Source organism: Pan troglodytes, chromosome 2 (genome assembly GCF_028858775.2).
Source record: "Pan troglodytes isolate AG18354 chromosome 2, NHGRI_mPanTro3-v2.0_pri, whole genome shotgun sequence".
In the NCBI taxonomy this organism is placed as follows: Eukaryota; Metazoa; Chordata; class Mammalia; order Primates; family Hominidae; genus Pan; species Pan troglodytes.
In genome coordinates, this window is record NC_086015.1 from 17,031,790 (window position 1) to 17,054,348 (window position 22,559).

Sequence of the window (22,559 nt, forward strand, 5' to 3'; positions counted from 1 at the left end):
CACACTATACTCGACTCCCGCCTGGAGAACTGCAGGTGACAGTATGAGACCCCTCCTTACTCACTGGGGGTCCGTGCAGCCTCTCCTATTCCACCCACTCTCCCATGCTGACCGTCACCCACAGGAGACCAGGGTGGGGTGGGCAAGGCCCTTTGCCATCTTCTCTCTGCATTGAGCTTCCTGACACCCCCAAGTGGCCCCCACTCCACCACAACACCCCTGAGCCTTCCCAGATCTCCAGGCCTGTCCACCCTGGGCCAGGAATTCTGCACATATTGCCCAGTTATTCTCCACATGCCCCAGTCTGCTCTGGGCCCGGGACTGCAGCTCCCAGGCTCCCACTGCCTCCTGGTTCCTGACGGGGTGGCCAGCAGCGGCCCTGGCAGGAGGTCAGGAGGTGGAGGAGAGAATGGTAGGTCAGGGTACTCGTTGCCTCAGCTCTGTCCTCGCTTCCTGTGCCCCTGGGCAGCCACAGTCCTGATGGGTGGCTGTTTGCACCCAGGTCTCTCTCTTTCTGGTTCATGAAACTGTTCTCCCCCCCAACCCTCTGGCCCAGGGCTGGTTAGGGTTCCCCCCTTCTGCCAGCCCAGGTGCCCAGTTCCCTTAACCCCATCGCACCCTGCACACAGCCCCATCACGGGCCACACTGCAAGGGAGCTTGTGTAGTGACCCATGTTTCCTACCAGGACCCAATGCTCAAGGCTCATACTCAGAGGACACCTCCTCTAGGAAGCCAATTTTCCATTGGCTTGTTCCTTCACCCAGTCAACATTCATTAATTGGCTTACTCTGTGCCAGATATCACTTGAGGATTTGGTGAACAAAACTGTGGAGCCTGGTGGGGCTGGCCTTCCTTCCGTACCAAGGGAGCAAATGAAAACGATTTCCCACAGTGGGCTGTGCCATGAAGAAGGCGTATAAACTAGATCATTTCTCTGGATGATACACTTCCCTTCTCTGGGAGTCCATCCTTTTTTGCCCTGCATCCTCTCCGTTCCCTGAGCCTGGACTGCAGCCATTTCTTCCCTGCACTTGGATGACCTGTCTCTGCATCCCTCCCTCACTGCTCTGAGAGCTCACATGAGCAGGTGAGGAGATCTATGTAGCTTAGTTCTTTGCACAATCACCCTATGAAGTAGCAGTTATTATCTCCCCAGCTTTTTTTTTTTTTTACCAATTAATAAACTGAGGTTCAGATGCTGAGGTTAGTTACTCAGGATGATATATAAACCCAGCTCTGCCTATCTGACTCTAAAGCTAAAGCTCTGGAGGCTGAAAACAAAATAAATCACTTGTCATTTATATCTGCAGTCTTCCAATGGTGCCCAGAGCCATGCAAGGCGCAGGAAGGCACATACACCGAGTTGGCTGAACTTCAAAACCCTGGATCCCCCTTCTCAAGAAGCATTGGCCTTTTGAGGATGGGTGCTGGAATGCCCATTTTCCAAATGGAAAAATTAAAGTCCAGGGTGCTGAGAGCGTTGGGTCTTGGAGGACAGTAGTGGGCTCCCAGCCTCCCAGGCAGCTGGCATCCTGAGTTCCACCATCTTGTCTCGGGCCTAGGATGGCCACTAATATCCAGTGTGCAGGCAGGGGCTGGGCACTCACTTCAGGGCAGGAGCTGGGAAAGAAGGCAGAGAAGAGCTTCCGCAAGTCCATCTTATGGAGCACAAAGGGCCAGCGTCCAAGTTGCCAGACTTGGCCTGCAGGGCCTCACTTTACCTGCTGTGCAGAAAAGAGACCACAAGGGGGCAATGGCCAGGCAGGGGCCAGGGAGGAACTGTTGCTTGGACTGGGGTGGTGGACAGGAAGGTGAGGACAAGAGGTTGGATTCTAGAGACATTCTCAAAGTGGAACTGGTAGAAATGTCTGATCAATAAGATGAGGAGGTGAGAGAGAAAAGAGGAGTGGAAGATGATGCCTGGGTTGCTGGCCTGAACAACTGGAAAAATGGAGGTTCCATCCACGGTGACAGGGACACAGGGATGGCCAGTGGGAGCAGGTTTGGAGGGATGATGAGGCAAGGCAGAACGGGGGGACTCCGACTGGTCAAACAGAACAACTGTGGCTTGGCTCTGACTGATGGCTGCTCTGTAGGAATAAGGGCTCTGATTTTTCAGATATCAGAAATCCAGGTTTTTACGTAAAAGCTCTTGATTTTTATACGTTTGCAATAAATTCAAATTTACAATGATATGTAGGTTAATCCTATGCAAGCCAAATAAAATACATTTGTGAGTGTCTAGCCCACAGGATACCTCTTGTATCCTCCGCTCCTTCTTGTCTTTCAAGGTCCACTTAGCTGCCTCCTCCCCCAGGAAGCTGCCCATGATTGCTTTAGCTCCAGAGATGCCTGTGGCCCCTCAAAGCCCCGCAGGGCTGATAATCCCAGACTGGAAGTGACAGGAGGACAAATAGGGGGTTTGCTTACCCATTTCTCACGCCTCAAGCATAGGGTTTGGCCCAGAGGGGGAGTTAATGAATGAATACCTGCCGAATGAATGAATGAACAAGTAGCTCACTTGATCCCTCTGCCCTTATTTTGCAAATAAAACTAGTCCCAGATAAGGGACATGACCTGCCAGGGTGGGATCTGGGGCCAGGGACTGCTCACCGTCTGGCCTCTGTTTGTCAGCTGTCCCCCGAGGCTGGGCCAGGCTAGGCCGGCAGGAAGTATAAAGACAATTGCACAGTCTTATCGAGTTATGCCATGGGAGGGTAGAAACAGGATCCTGAGCAGCTCTTGAGCATCTGGGTAGAGGCTGTTTGGGGGATGTTTTTCCAAGAACTTGCTAAGGTGACCCCAACCGGGGTCAGGGCAGAGCCAGACCCTAGAACTGGGTGCCTCTGCAGGTGGCATGGTCATGGGACAGATGACACCCCAGATGGCAGGACTCACATTAGCAATCAGTCAAAGTGACAGCCAGTCCCCATGGGTTGTCCCTTCTGAGGGTTCTGACACGTTTCCTTTCAGCCATGGGGAGGGCAGATGGTACTGGGTTTGACCATCAGGGTTTGTGCTCAGATCTTCTATGCAAGGAAATCAGACAACATAGGCACCGGAGGCTCTGGCCTCATTCTTCAGTGTTGGAGATGGAGAATGGAGTCTCAGAGGTGGAGGCGACTTGCCCTGAGGTCACACAGTAAGGAAGCCGCAGATCTGGGACTCCGGATCAGAAGTCCTGATTCTGAGACCTGCACTGGCCAAGGGATCCTCACAAGCTGTTCCTCACACCTGGCCTACCTCAGTTTCTTCATCCACAACATGGGGAGAAAAATAGGATCTATCTCCAGGGGTTGTGAAGATGAAACAAATGGAAGGAGCTAACGCTGTGTGACTGTACTGTGTAAAGCTATATAGAAGATCACGAATATATAGCAACTGCCCTTCTAAGCCTCTAGCCTTGAAAGTTTCTGGCTATGGCCGTCTTTAAAACTTCCAGGGTGACACAGCTCTCCATCAACACAACAAGAACGGTGATACCTAAGGGCTACTGAATAGTTCCTGTAGCCACTGCTCTATGTGTGACTAATTCATTTAATGCTTAGGCTCATCCCATGAGGTAGGTGCTATTACTATCTGATCTATAGGATAAAGAAAGGAAGGCAGAGAGAGGTCCACAGACACGCCCAGGGTTAATACAGATAGAACATGGCAGGGTGGGGAATTGAACTGAAGCAGCTTTGCTCTGAGACATGCTTCATAACCGCTGCATAACACAGCTCTCCTCGGCTGGCTTGGAAGTCTTTCTCAATGTCTAACCTAAATCCCTTTTGTTGCAGGCTATGCCTATTCACTACCCCCTTCCTTAGACAAAGAAGAAAGCTGCTCCCTTCAATCCCCATTTTGTTGTGCTGAGGCCTCAATTCTTTAGCCCCTGTATCCTGACTCCCTGGGTCTTGCCGTGCAGGTCAAGGGGGGCCAAACGGGAACCCTCCCCTTGTGCGTGAGCGTGAGTGTGTGTGCGCACATGCGGTGTGAGATGTGTGTGTGCGTGCATGCGTGCACGTGTCCACACAAATCCCCTTCAAAGAGGACTGGTGAGGACTGGTAAGGACTGCAGCACTCTGGGCTGGGTCCTCACCTCCTCACTGGCCTCCCTGCCTCCTTTCCTTGTCATCTGCTGCCTCTGGGCTGTTTCCCAATACCCAGACCTGTAGAGGTAAGTCTGCTGCCTGAACCTGCTCCATGGCTTTCCTCCATTCCCAGACCATTCCCAGCTCCACCCTCGTCCCACCTTTATTTATTTATTTATTTTGAGATGAGGTCTCGCTACATTAACCAGACTGGTCTTGAACTCCTGGCCTCAAGTAATCTTCCCATCTCAGCTTCCGGAAGTGTTAGGATTACAGGCGTGAGCCATCATGCTCTGTCTAAAATCTTTTTTTTTATACAGTCTAACTCTGTCACCCAAGTTGGAGTGCAGTGGTGCAATCTCTGCTCACTGCAACCTCCACCTGCCGGGTTCAAGCGATTCTCATGCCTCAGCCTCCTGAGTAGCTGGGATTACGGGCATGCACCACCACACGTAGCTATTTTTGTATTTTTAATAGAGATGGAGTTTTGCCATATCCGCCAGGCTGGTCTCGAACTCCTCCTGGTCTCAAGTGATCCTCCTGCCTTGGCCTCCCAAAGTACCTGGATTACAGGCATGAGCCACCACGCTCAGCTTCGCCCCACCTTTATGGTGCACTCTCTTTATGGGCCATTCTAGTTATTTATTAAATATTTTCTTTTAAAATCAACTGGCTTAAAAAATTGGACAACCTGAGTCTAATCAAGCTTCCTGATCGAACTCCCAGTTAACAGTAACTACAGGTGACAGAGGAATAGCTTAAATGACATCATGAGGCAATCAGCCTAATCCTGAACGTGGGACATGCCACAGGCAAATGGCCCTGTTCCTTCAATAAGCACTGCAAGGATGAAAAAGGAAGGGGAGCCTCTAGGTAAAAGGATGCTTACGAGACACGTGCACTGTGTGGGTCTTGTTAGGGCCCTGATTTGAACAAACCAGCTGTAAAAAGACATTTTTGGAGACCCTTTGGGAGAGCTGAACATGAAAAACAGCATGGAGTGGGTGGAAGAAACTCAAGCATGAGGCGCAAAGCTGTGCCACGCAGGCGTGGGATTCGCCTTACAACTCCGAGGTTCACCTTCACCAAGCAGCTATCTCCACTTCCACGCATGTTTCACACTTTCAACAATAAGAAGCTAAAAGCAAGGCACAAAATGATACATTGGTTGGATTTCACCCCTGAATACATTTATTTTAAAAGGAAACTTTATATCACTCCTTTAAATGGAAAACTAGGATCATCTGCTGTAAGTAGAAGGTTACCATGAAAACAAGACAACGTTACCGAGTTTCACACAGATACTGTTTCCTGCCAAAGATGCTGGGCTTAAAAACTGCCCCGTTTTTGTTACAAAGAAGCCCAGGGACAGAAGTGAACTCACTCTTACCTGGACCCACCTTTCTGGGAGCACTGGCCTACAGGTAAGGGCCACACAGCACATTCTCTCTGCCACATACTTCTCCTCTATCAGGGAATGGTGGTGACAAGCCTGGGGGCAGGGACAGGTCCACCCCAGCTGGTAGACAAGGGCCCCTGCCTGCCCCTGCCTACAGCAGGGAGGGGCTCAGCTGGGGGACTCGGCCTCTGCAGAACCTTGGGGCTTTCTGCAACATGGAATCCAAAAGCTATAGGGCTGGGTACAGATGAGGAAACCGAGGTCCACAGGGGGGCAAGACAGTGTCCCAGGTCTCCCGGCAAGCCCATGGGGGATAATCAGAAAGGACAAGACTCCAGGTTTTCTGACCTTTAGAACGGTGATCATCTAACCTTTCCCTCGTTCACAGATATTGCTTGAGAACCTACTGTGTGCCAGGCACAGGGGGCAGAGGGGCAGGAGTGATCAAGACAGAGTCTCATGGAGCCGACATTTGCAGACAGGGGATGCAGGACAAAAACGCTAAGCAAACTAATGAGATAATTTCCCAGGATGGTGAGGGCGACAAAGAAAACAAAACTGAGTGACTGTGAAAGGTGAGGAGAGGGCGGTGCTACACTAGACAAGGTGACAGGGAGGGCCTCTTTAAGGAGGAGACAATGGGGCTGACACCTGAAGGACTAAGAAGGCGGTGGAGGAGGTCTAGGGTAGAGAACTTCATGAGCACCTGCAGCCAGCCCTCAGCAACCTCTGGCTCTGTTTTTAAAACTTTAGATACTGAATTAATTGCGGACCCACAGAAAAGTTGTGGGAAGAGTACAAAGAACTCCTGTATAGCCTTCACCCAGGTTCCCCACTTGTTACCATTGTATCCCATTTGCTTCCTCATATTCTCCTTTCTCTACGCACACACACCTGTGCTCGCATACACATTTTCCCCCTGTAATTGTTTGAGAGTAAGGTGCCCACCTCAAGCCCCCTACTCCTTCAAAGTGTCTTTCCTAAAGACAAGAACGTTTTCTGGCATAATCACGGTTCCGTTTTCAAAATGAGGGCACTGACACTGACTCGGTACTACTCTCCAATCCTCACAGCTCATCCAGAGCTGCCAACTGACCTCATGCGGTCCTCTATGGAGAAACAACCCCTGATTCCTGAGCCTTTCACACACACCCCGGCTGGCCCTGTGAAAGTGGACAGCGCAGGGCGGCACGGGGAAGGCTGTGCTGCCGTGACTTCCGCAGGCTGAACCTGCAGGATGCGGATGGGCCAGCCCAGGGCCAGCAACTGCACTGCACGGAGCCAGGTTGGATCCTGACACGGAAGGACAAATGTGCACCCCTAAAACACCAAAATAGCCCCCCATATTTTGAACCAAGTAGAAAAAACTAATAAAGCTTTAAACATTTTTTTTTTTTTGAGATGGAGTCTCGCTCTGTCGCCCAGGCTGGAGTGCAGTGGCGCAATCTTGGCTCACTGCAAGCTCCACCTCGCAGGTTCACGCCATTCTCCTGCCTCAGCCTCCCAAGTAGCTGGGACTACAGGCGCCTGCCACCACACCCAGCTAATTTTTTTGTATTTTTAATAGAGACGGGGTTTCACCGTGTTAGCCAGGATGGTCTCAATCTCCTGACCTCGTGATCCGCCTGCCTCGGCCTCCCAAAGTGCTGGGATTACAGGCGTTAAAAATATTTTTTAAAACATTATATATAAAGCCCCACATTGGTCGATCTGTTCACATGTCCCTGTCAACCCTCATAAACCAGCTCTGCAGGGCACACGAGGGCCTCGGGGCCTGGAAACTGCAGTGCCTTTGGAAATGACCTCTCGCTTTACAATACTCACGTGGTGTTGCAAGACAGACAACAGCCTGTGTTTATTTTAAAATTCAATATTTTGTTTACTTGATTATTGAGTTTTTTGGCACCCCTTAAATTCTGTGCTCGAGGTGAACACCTCACTTGTCTCACCCTAATCCCAGCCCTGACCACCAAACACCAGGCACATAAGCTCTTCTGAGGGCACAGAATACACGCCCAGACAGCGTCTCCTGACGAGCCCGAGGACAGGTCCTCGTACCCACTTCACAGATCAAGACAGAGAGGCCCTGTATTGATTTGCAGAGGCTTCCGTAACAAAACACCACAGACCAAGAGGCTTAAACAACAGAAATGAGTTTCCTCACAGTTCTGGAGGCTGGAAGTCACAGCGAGGCGCATTTCTCCTGAGGCCTCTCTTCTTGGCTTGTATGTGGCTGTGTTCTCCCTGTGTCTTCACACGGCATATTAGTCAGGGGTCTCCAGAGAAACAGAGCCAATAGGAGATGCATATATATGTATATGTATATATATACATATATTTTTTTAAATAAGGAATTGGCTCATATGATTACAAAGACTGACACGTCTCAAGATCTATAGTCAGCAAGAGACCCAGGAGAGCTGATGACTTAGTTTCAGTCTAAATGCCAGCAGGCTTGAGACCCAAGAAGAGTCCGTGTTTCAATCTGAGTCTGAAGGCAGGAAAATACCGACGTCCCAGCCTGTGGGCACCAGGCAGGAGACCCTCTTACTGATTGCTGAGCTTCTGTTCAATTCAGGCCTTTAACTGATTGGAAGAGGACCACGCAGGCTGGGGAGGGCAGTCGGCTTCACTCAGCCCAGTGCAAATGTTCATTTCATCCAGAAACACCCCACAGACACACCCAGAGTAATGTGTGACCAGATATCCGGTCACCTTATGGCCTAGGCAAGGTGACACATGAGATGAACACGGTGTTCCCGCTGTTGGTGGCCCAATTTCCCTTTCTTATAAAGGCACCAGTCAGACTGCATTAGGGCCCACCCTAATCCCCACATTTCACCTTCATTCCTCTTTAAAGACCTTATTTCCAAATACAGTCCCATTTGGAGGTACTGGGGTTACGACGTCAGCATGTGAATTCAGGGAGACACTTTTCAGCCTGTGACAGGCCCTGCCAGGCGAAGGGCTCAGCTTGCAACCACTCAGGCCCAGGCGTCTCCCCCCAGAGTCAACTGGGCAAGTGGAGCTGCTCAGGTTGGCATGATCTTCCCCCTCCGGAAGGAAGGACCTGTCCAAGCCGGTGGCTGCCAAGAAACCGCTGAGGTGCAAACAGTCACTTGGGATGGACTCATCTCACGTGCTAAATCCAGCAGTTACCAAGAGCAAGAAGTGTTTGTGGTGAGAAGCTCGTAAGGTCTTGACCCAGCGAGAACGTTTCCCTGAATCAAATCTCCATGAACCTAACACCCGTTTCCCGCCTCTTGCCACCAGTGGGATCTTGCTAACACAGAAGGCAGCCGGGGAGGAGGAGAGGGCGTAGTGAAAGACTGAGCCAGTGTGGAGCCTGTTGGCACCTGCAACGCTTACTTTAAATGCTCTCTGGACGGGCTCAGTGAGGATCTGCTGACTGAGGCCAGGCAGCCCGTGACTCGCACTAGGAGATCAGCTGCTCTCTCTAAACCAGCCGGATTCAGCTCTGGATGCTTGATTCTCATTCCTTCACTGCAACTATTCTGCTGAGGACAAGTTTCTCAAGGCCCTGCCAGTTTGGTCAACCTGACCCTCTGGGGTATTTCTCACCTGCACCGGCTCCTGAATCTCACCAGCCCAGCAGAAGTGTCTGAGCTAATGCTCGCCATCGCAGGGAATACAGGCCCACATGCAGGTCCTGTCCAGCACACAGGCTCCCCTAACAGTATTCCCATGCTCCCAGGGATCGGCCTCGCCCCGACAGGGCACAGTGCTGGTGGGGTGGGAATTCAGAAGCCTGTGCCCCATGGAAGCCCAGTGGTCCCTGGAGGCTCTGTCCTGCTTTCTCCTCCTTCACTGACATCCCAGCACTGCCAAGGGGCAGGACAGGACCTGAACTTGGCCAGTGAAACTCTCCTGAGACTTGACAGCTTGAGTGGTGGCACAGGGCCATGGGATCCCAGGGAGCCTTTTTCATAGCTGTGAGCCTGCCCTTGGGGGTACAGAGTAGGCGCCCCGGCTCCTAATCCACATCCAGCTTCCTGCTGGTCCCCTGAACTCCTAAGAGTGGCTCAGTAAACTCCCTTTTTGCTGTAGTTGGCCTGTGGCGATTTCTGTTGCCCTCCACCAAAGACTCCATCAGACACTAGGCACCATCTGCACATCCTTCTCAGGACTCTTCTGCCAAGGACACTGTCTTCCCTACGTGGACTTGAGAAGTCCTCTTCAGCCCTCAAGACCCATCTCAGCTCTAACACTCTAAGAATCCTCTCCTGCTCCCCCAGCTGAAATGATTGCCCCCTCTCTTGAATAATCACCACACTTCATTTCAACTTACTCCATTAAGAAAAAGAAAACCTGTCACTGATTGAATGCCACTGGGTCCCAAGTGTCCCTACACCTGTTAGGTCCTCTTCCCAACTCCAGGATGCTGAGGGTTAGAGTGGAGAAGTGATTTGCTATTGTGGTAGATTTTATTTCCAAACAGGGCCACAACCTCATCTCCTGTCCCAAACGCTCTGCCAGAACCCTGCCACTCCTGAGCAGGGGTAGAGTTTAAGTCCCTCACCATGGGCTTGGGCAGCACTTTTTTGACTGTCCTGGTGAAGATCATGCCATAGAAGTGATGCTGTGTGTCTTCTGAGGCCTGGTCATAAAAGGTGGCCGTTTCTACTTGGCTCTCTTTCCCTTGGATTGCTTGCCCTTGGGACCCAGCCGCCATGCTTTGAGGACGCCCAGGCCACATGGAGAGTCCCGTGCAGGTGTTTTGGCTGCCAGCCCTGGCTAAGGTCTCAGCTGTCAGCCAGTAGCATTTGCAAGGTGAGGAAGGGAGTGAGTGGCTGGGTGGGTGCGTGGGCAGGTGAGGCTTCCTAGGAATCCAGCTCCTAGTCTTCAAAGCACAGCTGACATTGAGGAGAGCAGGCTCTGCCCAAGTTGCAGTTCTATGGGATTTTAAACCACTAAGTTTTGGGGTGATGTGTTACACCGTCATAACAACCGCGACAGTTACATGCAGTCAGAAAGTATTCATTAGTGTGGAGGAGACACGAGATAGTGTAGCTCAGTGGAGTTGGTCACCTGGATTGATAAACTACACTCCATTTCTGTGACTTTAGGCTGGTCATTTAACCTCTCTGCCTTCAGTTTTTCCTTGTCTGAAACATGGAAAAAATAATAGTATCCCTTTCACAAGGCTGTTGTGAGGATTAACAGAGATACCACATGCAAAGCCACTTAGCATATATAAACACTCAAAGAAAGTAATAATAATAAATAAAAATAATTTTTTTAAAAAAGTAAATTATGAAAGGAGCCAGTCAGATTGCATTCCCACTTCGCCTGACTTCAGAACTGCACTGTCCCCTCAAGCCACAAAGCCACCCAGGGTGCCCCCTGTAGAGCCACTCCTCCCTGGACTGAACTTCCCTGGCCAACAGATGAGGCCCAGGGCATCAGCGGTGTAGGGGGTGCCTGACAGCCTTGGATGAGCCCAGGAAGCTCGGCCAGCTTCCCAGGCTGTGTGCTTGGAATCCCGTCCACTGAGCTCCCTTACTGAGCTGGTAGTTTGGGGAGCTTGTCCCAAAGTGAGTTCCTTGATGCTGTGTTTTAGAGATCCCCGGCCTCTGTTCTTTCTAACAGAAGCAATCTGTGAAACCTGCGCATCAGGAGATCAGTTGGCACCTTGTGTGATCAGAACTAGTCTCACATCCCGAACCAGACAACGGCATCCACGGCATGCTGAAGGTGAGGTTGCAAAGTCAGCGTGTGGGCAGAGTTCCTACCACCCTTGGAAGCCTCTTACTGTGGAGGGCCTGGAACTACACAGACCAAGGGAACAGCACATGTGTGCCTCACCCTCCACCCCAGGATGCCTGGGGCTGCGTCAAGCTACAGTTGTGCCCCCACACCATTTACATGCTCTCCTCTCTGAATCTCTCTTTCTCTCCTCTTTATGTTAAAAAAACCACCTGGCTTTCAATATTGAGTGTAGAAAGAATGTGGGGACATGGGACTCTCACCCACTGCTGGTAAGGCTACATACTGCCAGGGCCACTTTGGAAAGCAAGTTCACTAAGCCCAGGAAAGTTGAAGACACTCATGTGCCATCCTGGTACAAACCCTCCATAAATGCCCGCAGCCAAGCACAAGGAGGCAGGGGCAAGGGTGCTCACTGCATCCCTGTCTGTAATGTCAAAAAATGGGACATCACCAAAATACACAAGAACAGGAGAGCAGATACTTAGACCGGGGCATGGCTATACCATGAAATACTATACACCAGTGAAAATGAATCAATGAGATCTATACATTGCAACATGGATGAATCTTACCAATAAAATGTTGAGTGAAAAAACAAGGTGCACCTTGAAGAGATATCTGCACACCCATGTTCATAGCAGCACTACACACAATAGTGAACAGGTGGGAACAACACAAGCGTCCATTCGTGGATGAAAGGATAAGCAAAACATGGTCCATACTTGTAGTGGAGTATGATTCAGCCTTAAAAGGAAGGACGTTCTGACTCATGCTACAACATGGATGAACCTTGAGGCCACTCTGCTAAGTGAAATAATAAAATAACAAAAAAACAAATACTGTATTGATTCCATTCATATGAGGTCCCCAGAGCAGTGAAATTCATGGAGAAAGAAAGTAGAATGGTGGCTGCTGGGGGTGAAGGGAGGGGGGAGTTAGTGTTTAATGGGTACAGAGTTTGGGAGGATAAAAAAGTTCTGGAGATGGACGGTGGGAATGATTGCACAATAACGTGAATGTACTTAATGCCACTGAATTGTACAATGGTTAAGATGGTGGATTTTAATTCTATGTGTATTTTACCACAAGTAAAACTTTTAAAAAAGCAACTTGCAATTTATAATACTATGATCTAAAGTTTAAAAACATGTAAAACCATCTTTTGTTTTAGCAACGCTGTAAAAATATGCATGGCAACAGATGAATGGATAAAGAAAACTTGGTATATATATGAATATATATATAAGTTTATATAAGTATGTATAAAAATATATAGAAATATATAAGGATATATAAATATACAAGTATATGTGTGTGTGTGTGTATATATATATATATATATATATATATATATATATATATATATAAAATGAAGTACTATTCAGCCATAAATGATACCCAGCCATTTGCAACCACATGGATGGAACTGGAGGTCATGATGTTAAGTGAAATAAGCCAGGTACAGAAAAACAAAATATCACATGTTCTCACTTATTTGTGGGATCTAAAAATCAAAACAATTAAACTCATGGACATAGAGACTAGGACAGTTATCAGAATTGGGAAGGGTAGTCGGGGGACAGAGGGGGAGGTAGGTATGGTTAATGAATACAAAAAATAGAAGGAATGAGTAAGTGAATAAGACTTACTATTTGATAGCACAATAGGGTGACTATAGCCAATAATAACTGATTTGTATATCTTAAAAATAATTGAAAGAGTATAATTGGATTATTTGTAACTCGAAGGATAAATGCTTGAGGGGATGGATACCCTCAATGTGGGGGGAAAGAATGTAGGGACATAGGACTCTCACCCACTGCTGGTAAGGCTACATACTGCCAGGGCCACTTTGGAAAGCAAGCTCACTAAGCCATGAATTCTCCATGAAGTGTGTATTTCACATTGCGTGCCTGTGTCAAAACATCTCACGTACCCCATAAATATATACACTTACTATGTACCTATAGCAATTTAAAAAAATGTGCATGGGAAATCTACACACCAAACAAGAGGGACTGTTTAGGCTTAGCTCTGGGGAAGCAGGAAAGGGATAAGATTTGTGGGGTGGCCCACAGGGGCAGTCCACCACATCATTAACAGCTTATTTTGGAAGCTGGGCGATGGGTATATTACTCTCCTCCATATTTTCTTCCCACCTGAACTATTTCATTAACCAAAGTACCCTGAGGTCGGCTGGGCTCTGGGAACTTGGGAGAGGGCTTGCCGCCTCCCACAATGGCCTTTGGGCCAGAGCTAAAGAGTCTATAGAGGCACCTCCCCACAACCAAGGCAGAACGCAGAGGTGCCCCGTGAAGATTTCTTTCCGTTTGCTAGTTGAAATAAGCGGCTCTGCTCCTTCCCCTGCCCGAGCCTCTGGCAGAGCTCCAGGATTATTTTACATTAACTTAAGATCACTAATAAAGAATAATTAACAGCTTTGAGGGAGCCTGGCACACCCTGTGTTTAGAAGTGGTTAATTATGCATTGTCTGCAAAACACCTCTTTCATACTCTTAAGTTTGGGATCGCCGTTTTAAACAACGGAATATGGCATCAGGCAAAAAGCCAAGTGGCTCCATTTGCAGAGCTTTCCTGGGGAAGGATCTGTTTGGGTGAGGACAGCCGCTTGCAAAGCCTCTACTAAGTGCTGTATATTCAGTGCTTTTCCAGCATTTACCCTTGAAATCCCCACACAAGGGCCACGAGAGGTGAGCTGAGCATCCCCCTTCCCCCATGTTACACAGCTGTGGAGGAAAAGTGACTTTTCTAAGCTCCCTGCCACAGCGAGGTCTGACCACAAAGTCTGAGTTCTTGCCCACCTGGCTGATGCATTATCATTATTTCTGGTCGACAACTGCTGGAAAGATGACTGCCCCCAGCCCTCAGCATGTCATTTGCCAGGGTGGACAGACCGAGCTGCTCAGCTGGCAGCATGCAGCCTCCACAGCTGGATCCCCTGGTTAAATCCCATTGGCACCACCGACTGGCCATGAGCCCTTGGACAAGCTACTTCTCCCCATGCCTTCGTTTCCTCACCTGGAAAATGGAAGAATCATGACTCCACTTCGTGGCATTAGCGCGCAGAGTTGGTGCTTAGAATGAAGCCTCACGTGTAGCAGACACTCATTGAGCTTCCCTGCCCCACCTTCCTTTCTAGCTCTTCCCCTGACACACACCTAGGCTTCAGCCTCACCTCTGATCATTTATGCACCATGCGAGGCTTGGTCCCACACCATACGTTTGTTCATGCTTTGTTTTCCACCCACAGTGTCTGGAAAATTCCAACTCCCATGTCTAGGCCCGGATCAGATGCCACCTCCTGCAGGAAGCCTTCCAATAAGACCTCCCTCAGGCTGCTGGTAATTTGTGCACCCTCTGTTTATACCCCATTCTTAACATTCATGAGTTGTTAATAGGTCTTTTCCCTTTGTAGGTTGGGAGCTCCTCAAGGATTAGTCTCATTTGTCTTTCAGGCATAGTCAGGGCTTAAGAACAAGAGCACAGGCTCTGAGTAAGAACCTCCATAGGTCAGGGGAGGGGACAAAGCGCTCTCACGGGTTCCTCCTAGAGCCTGAGCCAGGCCTCTCACACTTGGACCACGTGGCCCCCAGAGTGTGACTCTCAGTTTGCCACTTGCCCACTAAGATCCTTCATGGGCTCCCCACTGAATGCAGGACAAGGCCCAGGCTCCGGTCCTGAGCCCCAGCCCCTGGTGCCCCTTCCCAGCTCCATGGCCTTTTGCCATGACCCAAAGACACCCTTCCCTTTTAAAGCCTCTGGGTTTTTCCCACGTGGTTTCCCCTCTGTCTGGAACACCTGTGCTCCCCATCTCAACCCAGCAAACTCCTCCAGACACTTTACCACCTGGCTCAGCTGTCACCTCCTCCATGAAGCCCCCGCACCCAGCCCTGCTCCTCTTTCAAGACTCTGACCGCGACTCATGCCTGGCTAGCTGAGCCCTGTGGAGCAGGGTCTGTCCCTCATTTGTCCCTGCCTGGCCCAGGACTCCGGCGTCTGCATGGACTGAGACTGTAGACATTCAAGAGAGATTGCATCTCGAGACAGGAAAGACAGGGGTCAGATCTCCTGGCCACTCTTCTGCAGTTGCCTGCCCTCTGGTTTTATTCTGCTCACCTGTGCACAGGGGCTTTAATGCTTCTTTTGCAGGAGGGATGAGGATGAACAATTAAGTATATAAAGTGCTCCACCGCGGTAGACACCGAATCACTGACAGCCGGACATGCCGTCCTGAGGCCGCATGAACAAGCCTGGGGGCGGGGGTGGGGTGAAAGGCTGCACCACAGCGCTCAGGGCCCACTGGGTGTCGGGCTCCTCTCTGATGTGGCTTGCACTAATCAGACGCAGGACAGGCCTCTCTGGCTGGCACCCTCCCAAGAGCAGGGACTTCCTTTCTACAGCTGCCGTGAGATCCTCCGTGCCCGCCCCCTTTGGAGAAAGCCCACTGGAAGGAAGAAGAAAAGCTCCCACACTTTCCCAGAATTGCTCGTATGCTAATGGCCGCAGACTTCACAGAGTGTGAAATCAGGAAAAACTAATTCCCTCAGAATAGACGGGACAATTCCCTCCTCCAGGTCTTTAATAACACGCCGTTCAAGGTGACCATGGCGACGGCTCCATGATGATCTCCTGCTGGCCCGGATGCGGTTCTTTCTTGACCAAGGTGTGCACTGGACAGAACACACACGCTCGGAAGAACCTGCCGGAGGTATGAACATTCGGGCTTGTGGTGCCTGCAGCCCCTGTCACCTCAGGGAGCAGTCCCCAAATCCATGTCATCAAATCCGAATCCCTACAGTTGGGAAACAGGCTTAAAGAGGGAAAGTGACTCGCCCAAGATCGCGCAGCCAGGAAAGGGACTGAACTTCGGGCTCCTGATCTCCTGACCAGGGGACCCCCAACTCTGCCTCCCCAAACTTGTGCTTAGGGAGGAGGCAGGCCAACCCTTGAGTCATCCAGCCCACGAGGTCGGAGCAAGTGTACCGGGAAAGAGCTGGCCGGGGACCCCGGGCCGGTGCAGCTTCCCTGCCTAGGGCTCACCCCGGCAGCAAGGAACAATGAAACACAGTGCCTGGCCACAGAGCAGTCCAGGGTGACTCTTTCTCTGCAGAAACTCTACCAGTTTCAGGCCAGAGGGAGAGGAAAGAATAGTTAAGCCCAGTTGCAAAGTGAACCATGACAAACGCTGCCGCTGGTCTTGGCCAGTGACAGGGACCCTCCGCCAAGAGGAGGAAGCCCTGCAATCGGGCAGGATCAGAGCGAACTTTCTCTCCAGGCCCCGTTGCCCTAGTGGCCAAGGCTCTCCCCAGAGGGTCGACTTACCTTTTGTAGGCTCCATGCAGGGGCTGTAGGCACAGGAACTGCCAGTAATCCAGGCAAAAGGCCTTGAACTTGAGCATTTTCACCTTTTGGTCTCCAGCTGGACCACGGTAACGTCTCCGCGGAGACACGGAGAGGGGCTAGTGGGAGGTGGAGAACCGGCCGCTTCGGCCCGCCCTGGTCCCTGCCACAGCGGCCCCCACTCACATGGCCCAGCCCGCCCGGCGCAGCTTGTACAGTACACGCCTCCAATACAAAGAGCAGCCAGCACAAAAGCCTAGCAACTCATTCACGCAGCTCGCCTGGCCCGGCTCATGCTGCTGCTGTCTCTGTTAGCTGGTGCATCTGAGGGCTTCCCTGGGGGTCCCTGGGACACACCAAGGCAGCTCTGGCTGTATCAAGTTGTGGGGGGCCCCAGCCCATCATCCTGGGGGGTCTGGATGCTAGGGCTCCTGACGGTGGCTCTGCAAGTCTGTTCTTCCAACCAGGCCCTGGGGCTCCGGGTGGTGGGGCCGGCACTGGCTGGACAGTCCTACACCCGCCTGGCTGGCCCAGAGTGGCTGAGGCCAGGAAGACCCAGGGAGAGCAGGTAGGGAGGGGGCCAGATGACAGGCAAACACTGGCCTCTTTTGCCAGATAAATTACGTTTGGCGGAATCCCTGTTCGGCCTGTGCGAGGGAAAACTCACCATGTAGCCACATGGTGCTTGGGGTGGGGGCAGCTGGGCTCTGAAAGGCAGGCGAAGGAAGACTGACAGGGTCGCCCAGCGCCTGCCGTTGCCTGGGCGACGGGGACACATTGATAAAATCTAAAATGGAACCGCTATGACAGCCGCTCATTGGCTGCCGGCAGGGGAATCCTGTCGCTAACCAGGGAGGGGAGCGGCTGAGCTGCAGGGCCACAGACAACCAGGCGCATTGTTGGGCAGAGGGACCCCAGGCAGAATGGGTGGCTCCACAGGCCAGGGGACCTGGCAGTCACAGACAATAGGAGAGGAGTCCCTGGCCCACCCTCACCTCTCCCCTTGTATCTCCTGGGATCTGGCTGGTCCCGGCGTCTGCTCCAACCCTCCCATGGCCCATTCCCCACACACCAGCCACCTGAAAGTCTGAGGCTCTGGGTCCCAGATACAGTAGCCACCCTCACCCCCATGAATCCGGCACACCCTTTGGTTCCATGCAGTCTGTTCTCGGGTGCGCTTCCTGCAGCTCCGCTCCTCCTCGTCAGTCAGGTCCCACTCCAGCACCCCTCGTGTCTAAGCTATAGCAGCTCAGCCCCCTTCAGCCACTACCCTGTCTGATTCTTTCCATGGGACATCCCATCCTCTGAAAGGATCCTGCTTTTGCATGTTTACTTGTTAACTGTCTTTCTCCTGACTACAAGCAACGACTCCAGGGCAGGGGCCACATCTCTTTTAAGGGCCGGCCCACTGGAGGAGCCTCGATAATCATTTGTGGAAGGAAGGAAGGATCTTGTATAGTGTGTGAAAGGCTCTCAGAGGCACCACACTCACCCCCTCTGGCCGCTTTGGGGCCCAGGTTTGCACAACCCGACATCGTTTGCAAAGCAGTGGTCACACTCCATTCAGACGAGGAGGTCTTGCTACCTCCCCACTTCCCCTCAGATGAGGGAACAGAGGCACAGAGAGGACCCCATCCCCAGAGGTGTGCACACAGAGCCCAGGAGCTGCTGCTCAGGAGGGATGACATCCAGGCGGTCGGATGGGAGCGGGTGCCACAAAAAAGACAAGGCTCTGTGTGCCTCTAGCAAGGCTGCTCAGCTTCCAAGGGCCAGGCTGGGAACCAGAGGCCTGATCTCACCCCATGCAAAGCCAAAGAACAAAGTCTCCCACCTCAGGTGGCATTTTCTCAGTGTCATTAGCAAAAATGCTGCTTCTAGAGCAATGGTTCTCAACCAGAGGCGTCTGGGTCATCCCCCCACCCCCAGGGACATCTGGTAATATCTCGAGAAATTTTGGTTGTCACAAATGGGGAGAGAGTGCCAGCATCTAGTGGCATTTAGACGTCACTAAACACCTTACCATGCACAGGACAGCCCCCACACCAGAGAATGGTCCTGCCCAAAATGTCAGTAGTGCCAAGGTTGGGAGACCCTGTCTGTAGTCACTTTCCCTTGGAGGTACCCGTCCTGGATGGCTGGAAAGGGAAAGCTTTCCAAATGGCTGGGTCCAAGCCTCTTATAATACAGTCGGGGAGTGCGAGGCCAGAGGTAAAGGGGGACGCCCAGTGTCATCGGAATGGACCCAGGCTGGACGCAAGACACCCCAACTTGGGCTGATAACTGGGGGCAGGCAGGGGAGAGGCGATCTGCTGAGTGTGATGAGCCTGTTTGGCAAGGTAGCACAGGCGGGGCCAGCAGCCCTGAAGTGCTGCCCACTCCTCCCCCGCCCCCCCACACTCCTGGAGAAGGACATTAGCTTCCCTCTCACGCCTGTGGCAGAGGAAGCCGGCTGTGCCTTTGAAAGGCAGCAATTACTGGCTGGGACCTTTGTTTCTGAATTCCTAGGCTGTGCACAGGCCTCCAGAACATCCGAAGGCTGGGATTCTCAGAAGCTTGCCCCCAGCAGCAGAGCTGGTGCCTCCACTGCACAAAAAGGGCACAGAGTTCTGGTAGCAGCGGGGGCCCTGGGCCCTAGTCCTGGACCTGGCACCAATGCTCTTCTGGTCTCTAGGTCTCAGGTACCCTCATCTGTGAAAGGGGAACATTGATTCTGGCCCTGTCTGTGTCTGAGGCTGCTGTGAGGGTTGGGAGTCAGGACGCATGCCAAGGCAAGATGGCAGGATGGGGCAGGCCCCACTTAGCATCTGCCTCCTGGCCACTCCTCCAGGCATGCTCCACCCCAGGGCCTCTGCACCGCTGTTCCCACCAGACTGTTGGGATGCTCCTCACCCCTCCTGTGCTTCCAGGCCCAGAGGCCTTCCCTGGCCACCCTCCCATCTCTGTCTATTCCCTTCACCTGGATTTATTTTCTCCATAGCTCTTGTCACCACTTGACACGTTATGTTAAAAACCAGTTTCTTTTTCTGCTTGCTGCCTGTGCTCCTGCCTGCCACAGATGCTCTGTGAAGGCAGCAGGACTGCTCAACGAGGGATCCTGAGTGCCCGACACCCGCAGGTGCTCAGGAAATGTGGCTGAATGCAGGCGGGGAAACAGCAGAGCTGAGGGGCTCCTACGGCCTCCGCTCTGACCCCTGCTCTGTCCTCCAGGGAGTGAGGCACTGGGGCATTGGCTCTGAGGTCAAGTGTGGCTCCATCCGATGGAGGGCTGTGCAGTGAGACCCAAGTGGGCAGGAGCACGGAACCTGCTAGGCCCCCACACATCCTAGAACAAAGAGCCCCATCCACACTCCCTGCATACCAGAACTTTCCTGGGCTGGCCTCGAGCAGGGTACCTGACTGACTGGCCGGCGGAGTGGACAATTCAGATGGAGCTGCAGTGGCGCCCGTGGCATGGGTGGGTGGTGCAGAGGCCAGGCTCAGCCCCTACAGGAGCCTCCTCAGCCTCCTTCCCTGGGGCCACCCTGACACAGGAACCCACACGCCTGCTGGCACCCTGAGCCATCCCATCAGGGGTGAGAGTGTGTGTACCAGTGTGAGCCCGCAAGCACATATGTGTCAAAATGGGGGCTGTGTGTTCACCCATGTGCAAAAGTGACAATGCTAGCATTTGACTACAGGAAGAACTGGGTGTGGGAATGTTCTGGAGTCTGTGTGTATACGTGTGTGCGTGTGAGATTGTGCAATGGGCATATGAGGAACTACGAGTATGAGGGCAGGGAGTGTGCTACGGTGTTGGGCAGTATTCACACCAGGATACCCAAATGTTCAAATCCCGGCTCTGCCCCCGCAGTCTCGAATCCTGAGCAGGTGACGTCTGTGGAGTGGGCTAACAATAGCCCTGACTCGCTGGGCCATAAGGGCTGTCAGCTTTCACTAAGCAAAGTACTGTTATGATGATATGTGGGTGTGACTGTGGAGTGTCCGTGCAGAGGATCAGGTGACTGCGTGAGCGTGTCGCTCATGTGTGTACACGTGTGTACCACTTGGCTGTGTCCTCCAGGAGCGCACGCGGCGGGGCTGCCAGTCCCTAGCTGGCTCAGGGAAGCAGGGCCCAGATGGCCACCCCCTCGCTCCCTGCAGCCCAGAGTTTCAGAGTCGGTCGCTCTGACATCTCCTTCCTGTATAGCATCTGCTGCAACCCTGACACGTGGGGCCCAGCCCTTGGTTGCTGTCTCCAGGGACAGGGCCTACGACCTTGTGAGTCTCTTTTTGGGCTTGTCCAAAAACCCCCTCTCACAGAAGCCAAGCTCTTTAGCAGGACGAAGCTCCCTCCCAAACCTCCCCCAACTCCCCTCCTCCCTCTCCATGGCCCGGCCACATCCACCCTGCACAGGTCCTTACACAGGGTGCTCCCTTCCGGGACCACTTGTCTCCCACCCTCCAAACAGGGAACCAGTCAACCTCTAGTCACCTCTACAACGCAGCACAGATGTCCCCTCCTCCCCAATTCACATCGATGCACCGAACACAGCCCTCTAAGCCACCTCCACTGCCAGGACAGTCTGCCTGTCACTTGTCTTTCTTGCCCACGAGACTGGAACAAGGATCTGCTGGCTTCCAATCAAGGGAGCTTTCCTCTAAGCGCAGTCTCCAGTATTTGTGTGTGTGTGTGAAAACAGAAAATGCTCTTTTTGGAAGACATCAAGATACAAAGCACACGGAAGCAGAGACCCTCAGACACCCCAGCTCCCACCAAGCGCAGCTGCACACCAATAGAAACCAACAGGCTTCTCCCCTGGGCTGCAGCCTTGGTCGTCATGGGAACTGCCGGCTGCAGGCTGGTCCTTGGGAGACCCACCAGCCTTGGATCTCGGAAGAACTATCAGCTGCAGCCTGATCCTCCGAGGGGCCTTCAGCTGAGCTCTGGTCTTTGGGGACGGAACTTCGACTGCAGCCCTGGTCTTTGGGGGGACCTTGATTTGAGGGGAAACCACTCCAAGCTGTAGAAGCTCTCAGGGGACATATCAGTAGTACCTCTGGCCCTTGGGGGAATTTCAGGGCCAAATGGTGGAGCTAATTTCCCCCAACGGGCTCTTGGAGGCCTGCCTCTGGGTGCAGATGGGCAGTGAGGACCTAAGGAGATCCTGGGGCAGGCTGGGGTGGACGGCAAGACAGTACCTGTAGCGGTCAGTGGAGAGGCTGCTTCCGGTGTCCAGGGAGCTCCTGAGGTGGCAAAAGCGAGACAGGGTTACTTATGGTCCCACACACACAGCAAACCCCTTGGGGGCCATGTCCACTCAGGCCCCAGCAGGTGGTCCCAGGACAGGTCCTGGGGCAACTGAGCAGCCCTGGGAAGAACATCTGCCCCACATGCAAGAAACCATGTGCTTTCTTTCCCCCTGCTGGCTCAACTGAGAAGCTGCCTTGTCTCTACCCCATGGCAATGTCAAGTCCCACTGCCCCCTGTTCAGATGGGGAAACTGAGGCTCAAGGAGAGGAAGCGCAGTGGGCAGGGTTAAAGGTCCTCTCTGGCTGGACCCAGACTTAACCTCGGGTATGTTTGACCTGAGCCACCATGCTCCTTCCCCAAAGAGCCCTGCACCAGGAATCTCAGCAGACCCATGGGTTTGGGCCCACCCAGCCTCCATGCCGGGAGCCCAGGGGCCCTGGAGCCCTGATTTCCTGCCCAGAGACTCGGCGTCCAGCTCTGGATCTGGGCCCAGGAGCCTGGGTCCTGCCTCCTGCCTTTGACCAAGTTCGGTCTGTGCTATGGGGTGTGGGCCTGGAGCCAGCCCAACTAGGATCACATCCCACCTCCACCCATGACTAGCCATAGACTTGGTGCCTGTCCCCTCACCTCTCTGTGCCTCAGTTTCCTCATGTGTAAAATGGGAGTAGGAAAAGCAGATCTCTCACAGGGGCAACTAATGCATCTGAAAGGACTGTCTCTTGTCTGCTCTGCCTGGCAGCACACCCCACGTTCTATGTCTTCA

At 52.4% G+C, this 22,559-nt stretch overlaps 1 protein-coding gene across 12 annotated transcripts in view; it reads right to left on the minus strand.

Moving 5' to 3' along the window:
* IQSEC1 (IQ motif and Sec7 domain ArfGEF 1) overlaps positions 1–22,559 on the minus strand; it is a 382,735-nt gene that overhangs the window by 128,014 nt on the left and 232,162 nt on the right. For 6 of the 12 annotated variants that reach the window (XM_054681511.1, XM_054681515.1, XM_024355341.2 and 3 more), the window contains one exon: positions 21,745–21,789. The exons of 4 other annotated variants lie outside the window; for them this stretch is intronic. In XM_054681511.1, coding sequence (XP_054537486.1) covers positions 21,745–21,789 — 45 coding nt within the window. Of the gene's footprint in view, positions 1–16,548; positions 17,335–21,744; positions 21,790–22,559 lie in introns of those variants that run through there. 2 more of the 12 variants (XM_054681517.2, XM_054681514.2) reach the window with 2 other exon arrangements.